Source organism: Peromyscus maniculatus, chromosome X (assembly GCF_049852395.1).
Source record: "Peromyscus maniculatus bairdii isolate BWxNUB_F1_BW_parent chromosome X, HU_Pman_BW_mat_3.1, whole genome shotgun sequence".
Classification (NCBI taxonomy): domain Eukaryota; kingdom Metazoa; phylum Chordata; class Mammalia; order Rodentia; family Cricetidae; genus Peromyscus; species Peromyscus maniculatus.
This window is the reverse complement of record NC_134875.1, coordinates 32,057,624-32,066,976: the sequence shown is the minus strand read 5'-3', so window position 1 is coordinate 32,066,976 and position 9,353 is coordinate 32,057,624. Positions and strand designations below refer to the sequence as shown.

Below are 9,353 nucleotides of genomic sequence, written 5' to 3'. Positions count from 1 at the left end.
TTACCTAATTTGTTTTTAGATCTTTCACCTTTTAATCAAATATTTGAAAGTTTATTTACCTAATTTGTTTTAGGTCAATTTGAATTTACCTAATTCATTTAAATACAGAGACAGTCTGGTCTACACAGTGAGTTCCAGGTTAGCCAGAGCTACATGGAGAAACCCTGTCTCTGACTCAAAAATAACCAAACAAATAAATAAAATATAGAGACAGATGCTGCTAATAAACTAAATCATTGATGAAGACTACCTTCCTGTATTGGAATGATTCCCTGGAAAAGTTAAGAACTTTTCTGATTTTACTATTGTCAAACTTTCCAGTTCATGAGCCTCTTCTCTGGCTGGACTTTACCCATCAAGTTGTTTCCATTTCTTTTCTTCCCTAACATGAGTGACTGTTATTTCCCAGTGTGTAATAGGTGCACTTTTTACAGTGGTAGTCAGGTATGCCTGTAAGATGCCAAGTCAAGGTAGAAAAAAAAAACACATGCTGAATGAAAATGAGTACATGACTGATCCTGGGTATGGTTGAGGAGAAGGGTTTATTGTAGATATGAGAGAGGTCACCCAGAGGCATCTGGAAGGGTCCAGACTGAACAGGGCCATGGGAGGAGAGAGAGATATGGAGAGAGGAAGAGAGGAAGAAGAGGAAGAAGATTGAGGAAAGAGCCAAGAAGACAAAGAGGCCAAGAGCAAGCCAGCTAGGAGCCAAGTGACCAAGAGAGAAGAACCAAGAGAAATCATGGCTAAAATTGCTGAGGTTATATAGAAAAAAGAAGCTGGGGGAAGGGAAGCAAAGCCCAGTCCCTGGACTGGTTTACGGGAGGAGGCACAGGTACTAAGTGAGACTTGTTCCCAGTTTCTTTGGAACCTGACACATGCATTTCCAAGAATATACCTCTTTTGAAAAGTGTGTCAGCAAGCCCACAATGCGTATGACAGCTTATCAAATACTAGTCCATTTCTTCAGAAATTTGTTATTAGAAGCATAAGGTCAGTAGGGAGACAAGCTTAGGTAATTGTCTGTTTGACTGTGACAGGCAAGGGGCCTTGTGGCAGTTCACAGGTAGAATAAATCTACAACGGATGTGTCTGATGAAGCCACCAGGTATAAATAAAGGGCTGGATGTCAGACATTCTTCCTTTAGATAGAATGGATAATTTGAAAATGTGAGAAACATTTGAAAATCTGTTATGAATGTTATGACATTAGACTATGTTTTATTTGATTCACTTTATTGAGCTCAGAATCCCAAGTCTATTAATAATAAAAGCCAGATTTGTCCTTGAGTGTTTCAAGGTTACATGAAAACGGGCTTTCTTGTTAGGGTGCCATAAATTCAAGTGTGTCGCCTGTGTTTGCCCTTGCAGGGAATGGGATCTTCCTAGTTCTCAGTTTGCAGCTAGGGGTGAAGTTAAACTATCCTAGTTTGGAGACTTGCATACTTTGGGGTCACTGGCCAAATATCTAGTAAAAGGCTGAATTATTAGTAGGTCATTTGAGTTTTATGTGTATGTGAATGTGTGTTCCTGCTCTTGTGTGCATGCTAGTGAAGGCTACAGGACAACCTCAAGTGTCATTTCTCAGGTTCTGTCCACCTATTTTTTTTTCTGGAGACAGGTTCTCTTTCTGGGCTGGGTCTCATCAAACAGGCTACACTGGCTGGCCAGGAAGCCCCCAGGAATTTGCTTTTCTTTGCTTTCCAAGTGCTGGGTTATAATTATGTGCTACCATGCTAGGTTCAAAACAAAAAATATAGAACAAAACAAAACAAACAACCCAGTATTTTTATGAATTCTTTGAGGATTTCATTTAATGTATTTTGAACATATTCCTCCTTCCTTCTCCACCTCCTTCCATAACCAGCCTTTCCACTCTCCCATTCTTTCCTAGCCACCTTTGAGAGTTTTTTCATCCTTTTCTCTTTCTGCATCTAGTCCAGTGTGTGTTGCCCACCTAGTCTCGAGGGTGGGCTGTGCCTTAAGGTCCCGGCTGTTTTGTGCTGTGTGTGTTGTAGGGTCAAATCCAGAACCTCCTGCTTGTGCAGCAACGCTTCCCTTCATTTGTGTTCTTGCCCCTCATTTGCTCTTCTCTTGCTTTTTAAAAGGACATGTTTTGATGTAACAAAGGCGACAAACGGGATGGATAGAGCCCGTTGAAAACACACAGAACCCCCGCCCCCCCCAAGCTCCTCTCCCACCCCTGAAATTCATTTGCCTTCTCACAAGAAGTTACGTGGTGATGCCACATTTGGCATTGGAATTAAAGCAGAAATTCATGAGACCTGTATTTTCTTTGCATTTTGGCCACTCACAAGAGTCCATGTGACCTTAGTTAAGTCAATCTGATACTTTTGCAGCACTTACCAAGTAGGAATAATTCAATCTTATTCATCTCACTGGGTTATGGAAGTACTAGAATTACATGATTTTAAGGTAGCAACAGTACAAAATATTTGCATACATATTCAAATATTAAAAGTCAAGGTGATCAGTGAAGGAATACAGGCAAAGTTCTTATTTCCTATAATGCTTCTGTTAAAGTAGGGACTGTTGGCATTTTTTTTTGTTAAATACAAGAGTCAGGTAGAATGCACAATTAAAAAAAATCCACAGGAGAAACTAATAAATTCCCTCTTTTGTATTGATGGTATGTGTTGAGACAAGGGTATCTTCTACTTTCTAAGTAATTTTTCTGTACATGTGTATGTTAGGTCCAAAGTGGGCCCCAAATGGCTGTGGCACTATCAATGTCTAAATGACAGTCTAGGCTCAGCTCAGGCTGGATAAACAGAAGGATTGATGACTGGGTAAACAGAAGGATTGATGGCAGAGAAACAAAAGCCTAAAATCAGCATTCCTCAGAAACTAGTAAAGTGGCTGTTTGTCTGAAAGACCCACTATTTTCCTTATTTGCTCTTACAGCTGACTACCTCTGGCAATGGTGTATCTAATTTCTATGCACCCCCCTCCCCAACCCCGATCTTTGGGTCCACAAACCTCCGAAGCCACTATTCTAACTTCTAGGCTGTCCTGGTTTACAGGCTCCCTCCTGCCGCAACACCCACCTGGAGGGCTTTCTCTGCCCTTTGCTATTCTCTCTGACAGCTATGGCAGCTTTGAATTTTCCCAAATAAACCTTCATTTCCACCTATGGAATGGTCCAGTTTGGTGGTTTCACTGTACTCTCTCTTGCTTATAGTATGTATTGTACATATGATGTCCTATATATGTATATGTAATATATATATATATATTTCTATATGTGTGCGTATATGTCTTATGTCTTATATGCCAGTGATAGATCATATACAATTAGTAGAAAAAGTGGCAGGGCATTCTGAAGTGCTGCAAATGTCAAATTTCAGTAAGGAGTCTTATGCAGTAGATGGATACCATTAGTATCAAGTCAAATATTTGAAGACTTAGTGGCCAGATGTTGTAGTGTCATTTAGAAATGTCTTTGTGGGAGAAATAAGTGACAAACGCTAATTGTCATAGCTTGTGGTGTAGGGCCTATGTGGAGCTGTTGTTTCTTTTTATCGTCGGTCATGACTGCCTCTCCTCCGTCCAAACATCCTTTTGGCAATGCATTTAGACACCCTGCTCTTCTAGCTCTCCATCACCAGGTATTTATTCAATTGAATTTTTCTTTATTGCTGACGAAGGCACCAAGAAGACAGAGCAAGCCTTTTAAGAAGTCATAACCTGGAGGCATTTGAATTCACTGAAGCCATTCTTCTTTGTTTATTAGGTGGTCATTTGTGTCATAGATCCTATTTGTATGAGAAATAAAAATGAAGAGACTTCTGCCTAGAATTAGTGCCTTTTTGATTTCTGCACCTACATTTTCAAAAATAATGTGCTCTTAGTGTTCCCTGCCAAGGAGCCACTTTTCCTATCTCAGTTGACCAGACTGAGTTGGGGATGCAGTTTGGCGCATGAATAAAATGGGACACAACGGTCATTTGCAATTTTATTTTTTAAAAATGAAATATTCAAAGTACTTTTCTTTCAAATATTGACACATACTGTTTAACTTTAAATATTTACAGCACGTTGTTGATGTTCTTGTAGAAAAACGCATGCTTCTGGCTTGAAAGCCAGAGCAAAATGCAAAAGACAATTGACCTGCAGCCAGAGAACATGTACCTGTACAGTATCCAGTCACTTTTCAGCACAGGAGCGCAGGAATACAAAATTGGAACCTATTGTTTCTTAGCAACATGGCTCAGGCCATTAGAACACAATTTTCAGTATGATTAGAACCTCTAACTGTTGTTACATAGAAACTGAAAATCTTGGCATACACTGTAAACATCTTTACTTTTCATGAGAAAGTAAGCAGCTAAAAAGAATACTTTTCTGACATAAAGGCTGTACTTCTCCTTTTCACCCTTTTTCTTACTGATGCTTTTGCCAGAAGAACAGTAAAGATTTAGACACTGTCATGATTCATACACGTAAAATATTTTTCAAGGACACAATCTGATATACTAACATTTATTTAAGAGGTTAAAGTCCACCACTAAATCTAAGGAAAGATTTTTAACTGCCAAACACATTTCCTTTGACAAATAATGTAAGATGACAACTGCCAAGACAAAATCCACAGCAAGTTTAACTCTAAGTATGTTCAATTACTGTTTAGGAAGCAATTTCTTCTTACACACAGTAGTATATTTGGTCCTTAACAGCTTTCACATGAAGGACACACTGAAATAAGTCACGGTTTTGTGGTTGAATTGTTTCTGCTTTTTTTTTTTTATTTGTTTTGCTTTTTTTTTTGTTTATTTGTTCTTTTGCTCTTTTTTTTTGTTTTTTGTTTTCTTTGCTTAATAAAGGACCTTACAGAAGGCTGTGGAAGAGCAGTCTGAGATCTGAAGTATTAGTCAGGTCAGCTATGTATATGAGTTCCTCCAAGAAAACAAGAACGGTGCATTGAATCTGTAGGCATATGTTTCCCTACAAGATATAATACACTCCATTCACTCCAATTTTTCTTTAAATACTTGATTATTCTACTTCTGCTTTCACTGCAATTGAACTAAATTGCTCTTAACACAAATCTGCAGAAATGCAAAAACTTTGCCTGGACTCTCAGGTAAAGTTACTGTGGGAACAGGTCTAGCGGGAAAGAAAGAAAGAAAATGCAGAAGTAAGTGATGGGATGCCTGAAACTGTGTCAATAGTAATGAAAACTAAAAACCTAATTGAAATTATAATGGAATTTTAAATCTCTCTGTGTAGGTAGCATATGAATTCCAAATTATACATCATCAATTTTCCATATATTTGGATATGTTGTATATATTATATTTTGTATATGCAGTCTATATATTATAGATCTCCTAGATGAATTGATAATAAACGACACACTTATTTTATACATTATTTTTTTGGGTTAAAAATAAAACATATACTTATTTCTATGACAAGTGTTTTGCTGAAAGAATGAATTGAGCTTTATTGTTTTTTCTTTCCAGAATCGTGCTTCCAATCAATAATGATTAGAATGACAACTAAAAATAGATGTATTTAAAAATCTCTTAAACTTAGAACTTTTCAGCTCATTTGGATCCCTAGACTGTAGTGTAACAGTAAAACAAATTAAAACCAAAAAGCACAAATGAAATGGGCCTAAGAAAAAGAAGCAGTCACAGAGTATTTCCTGCATCCCTCCCAGAATGTTCCTCACAGGAGCATCCAAATACTATTTTCTCACTTTAACTTACTTGAGTGGTATGTGTAGCTGTGTTGTGTGAACCACCTGTCTTTTGTATGTGAGAAATTGCACGTATTTTCTCTTCAAAGCTGCACTGTCATCAGAAAACACAAATGAATTGTTCTTTCCTTTAAACTTCAGAACTAAAACTCAGTGAAAGCATCCTTTCTATTCTGCTAACAGGAAGCAATATACTTAATATTTCCTTGTTCTTATTAAGAAATGCCAAAATGTTTCTCTTAGATTTGCGACTTTTTAGGGCTAACCTTTTGGTTTTTCTTTTCCTCCTCAAAACTTTAGGAGTTGTAAAGAGAACATTAATAGTTCAAGGCAGTATTAAAACCACAGCTATAAGTGATAAAAAGTGCATTTCCTGAATATAATACAAATATAACTTTAGGTAACCAAAGGCACAAACTAACTAAATACGTATTACAAACTAGAATCGCACAGTTCAAGGTAATTACTATGAAGGAATATCTCCAAATATTTGTTTCTAATGGTTATTTAAAACAGTTTGAAAATGATACATCATTAGTGAGTTGCAAAAGAGTGCAATCACTTAAAATAGAAGCAAAATAGACTCCAATATTGACACATTGGGTTACTGATAAAAATACACCACATTTAAGAATGCACTTTTATATACAGTTAACAAATTATTGTCCCATTGACTTAAAAGAACATCCGAGGTTCTAGAAACTTAAGGTCTATTTTTAGGTTGGTGTGGAGGTATTCAAATTTTCAACAAGTTTGTGAAACTTTTCAGAATTTCATTGTGAAGAAATACTGCACTGATGACACAAGCCTGATTCAGGAAAAATCCTACACTGGGATTTTAATCTGGATTAGCAATATCTTGAGCTGATGTGCGTCCAATTACAAAGATAAATGATGAGTTCATTATGAATTCTCTCTTTCTTCCTCCCTTCATCCTCAGTGCATGTATAAGTATGTGATGAGCTGAACCTGAAGGTTTTAACAATGAAATATTTTAATACACCCTCCTCTACTATTTGCTGGGGTCCTTTTCCTCTCCCTCATTCTTCTTTGTATAACGAGAGTCAGATTCTTTAAAAAAAATCTTAACATGAGCCTGGATTTTGACTTTGCATATTTCCAATGAAACTGTCATCACAAAGCCCATATTGGAAAGAATCTAAATGAACAGTCCATCATAGATTCTCCTCTAGACATAGAGAATGTTCACCTGGTGATGTGAGGGTAGAAGCTATCTCATGGGACTTTTCTACTGGGCACATTGTGCTGTCATGAATTTTCATTTGTGGCAACTTGCAATTACACAGCATTTTATAAACTGCCTCTTTGTCAATGGGCACAAATCTTTCAGCTCACCAAGTCACTTCTTTAGCTGCAGGATTCATAAGAGATTGAGAAACTGCAGCAGATATTAACATTAACCCTGACCTTTCTCTAAATTTTGAGCAATTATGGAAAAAACAACCCCTCTTGAAAATAGTTGTTTTCCTAGGTGGAATAGATGATTAAATAAAAATAAATGGATTAAAGACAGAGAACTAAAATAGCCACATAAATTATGTTGGTAAAAAAAAAAAACTAGTCTGCCCTTCTATAATTAGTTGAAATGCTTTAAGTTGGAAAGGATTCACTTAATTCAATTTTCTGCTTATGGCTGGGAGAGATTCAATACAAAATTTCCATTTGAAAGATGAAAATCTAAGTGGGAAGAAATGATGAGGCAGCAACTCTTATTATGTTGGCTTTTGTCTCTTTTTCACTTTAATACAAGGTCTATTGTTTCTGAGATTTGGGCTCTTGGGAATTTCTGCAGTAGTTAAATATGTTTATCAGCATCACAGGCATGTACACCTGTTAAAACCTCTTCTATTGTACCAGATACTTTTTAGTATATTATCTTTCATGTGCACAAACCATTGGATTAGTATATAAATACTGGATTACTAATGTGAAACTATGACCAAAGCACACCCTATATATAAACGAGAAATTCTTACCCAGATTAATAAAAGCTATGTTTACATGACGCCAATACAGCTGGGCAAATGGCTAAAAAATTGAGTCAAAACAGGTTGTATGAGAGAGGTCACATTGACCAGCTGCTTTGGTATCACGTACACACAAGCAAAAGAGTGGTTCTTCAGCCTGCTTACCGCACCTGCAGCAAGGCATGGTAGACCGAAGCCAGCCACCACACGCCAAAACACAGCACAACAACATGGCATTTACTTTTTAACAAGCAAGGAGGAAAAATCAGGGAAGGAGGGAAAACAGTTTCTGACTCCAGGAGATGGTGCTTGAAGACATTTTAGATTTCCTTTTAAGTTTCCTCTAACAGATCTGGACAATGTGAAGGGGCTGGCAGTCTTTTGAGATGCAAGGTTCAGATACTATTGCACCACATTTTCAAGTAGCCTGTAAATTCTGCCAACAGTTAGATGTGAAACTTGGTGTCACAATAGAAATTGAGAGCCTTGGATTCTTTTTATGTAGTTGAACATATGCATGGCTCAACAAATCGAAAGTGGTGCTTTCTGAAAACATTTGTGTGAGCTGTTTGAGTTCAGCTTGTGTTCTTTTGAATACTGCCACACAAGAACTAAAAATCTCCGTCATTTCTTAAAGAGTTTAAACAAACAATATTAAAATACCATCTTCTGTCACATTGAAAGGCAGTTGGATATGTTTTTCCTCCATATTTACATATACAGAGTTCTGATCTAGAAAACCAATACAATAAACCATTTTATTTTGTTTTAAAAACAGGCAGTCTTTGGTGACGCAAAGGCAGAGATTTCTTTTGTTACCTCCTGCCTATTTCGCTCTGTCTCATAAAGTGAATATTGTTGGCACTGTCTGAAAGTTCTAAATACTGCTCAACAGACAAGACAAAATACCCATCATACCCTTGCACCCTCCCAGTGCTCAAAAGCTGCTGTTTTTCCCCCTCTGTCCATGCCCGAATCCCTTCTTCCCCTTCCTGTAGCCTCCTCTGCTCCTGAGTCCAGGCCTGGGCCACCGCACGCTGTCTGGCCATCTCCAACACGTGGTTCTTTTCCTCTTCGACAGTTGTTCCATACCGGATATTGAAGCACAGAGCTCCGTGCTGCAGTTGAATATCTGCAAACCGTCTAGTCCTCCCATTCAACACTGAAGTCATCTGAGACACAGTGACATTGACACCATTCTCTAGAATCCGCCTCCCCCCAGTGTTACCAATGAGCACCAGGTCTTCCTCCAGAGACCCGAGCTTAATGAAGTAGTGAGTGTCCCTCCCTTCTATGGTAAAATGCAGGTTTTCCAGGTAATGAGCATTGTTGAGAATGGCAGCAAGGCGCCTGCTATCTTCATTGGCTACTCCTATAATATCAGCTGTTACTAAGCCCTCCTTGATGGCAAATTTTATACCTTTGCCAAAGACAGAAGGGACAGCAGCAAACCTCGGCTGTTTCCCTCCTTCAAGGCACCTCCCCTCATTGTACTGAAGAGTCATAGGAAGCTGATCCAAGGAAATGAAATTCCTGAGCTGTTTCTGGAGCTCACACTGAATGCCCAGGATCATCTAGGAAAGAAGGCACAGGGCAAATGCAGCCCAGGGTTAGATACCTGTTGTATGCCTGGTGATTAT

The 9,353-nt window shown here is 38.0% G+C and overlaps 1 protein-coding gene across 1 annotated transcript in view; it reads right to left on the bottom strand.

Moving 5' to 3' along the window:
• Window positions 1-3,969: 3,969 nt before the first annotated feature.
• The window catches only part of Tenm1 (teneurin transmembrane protein 1), an 827,344-nt gene continuing 821,960 nt past the window's right edge, over window positions 3,970-9,353 (bottom strand). The window contains exon 35 of the mRNA XM_006981543.4: window positions 3,970-9,287. Within this exon, the coding sequence (XP_006981605.1) occupies window positions 8,529-9,287 (759 nt within the window). The 3' untranslated portion in view covers window positions 3,970-8,528. The remainder of the gene's footprint in view (window positions 9,288-9,353) is intronic.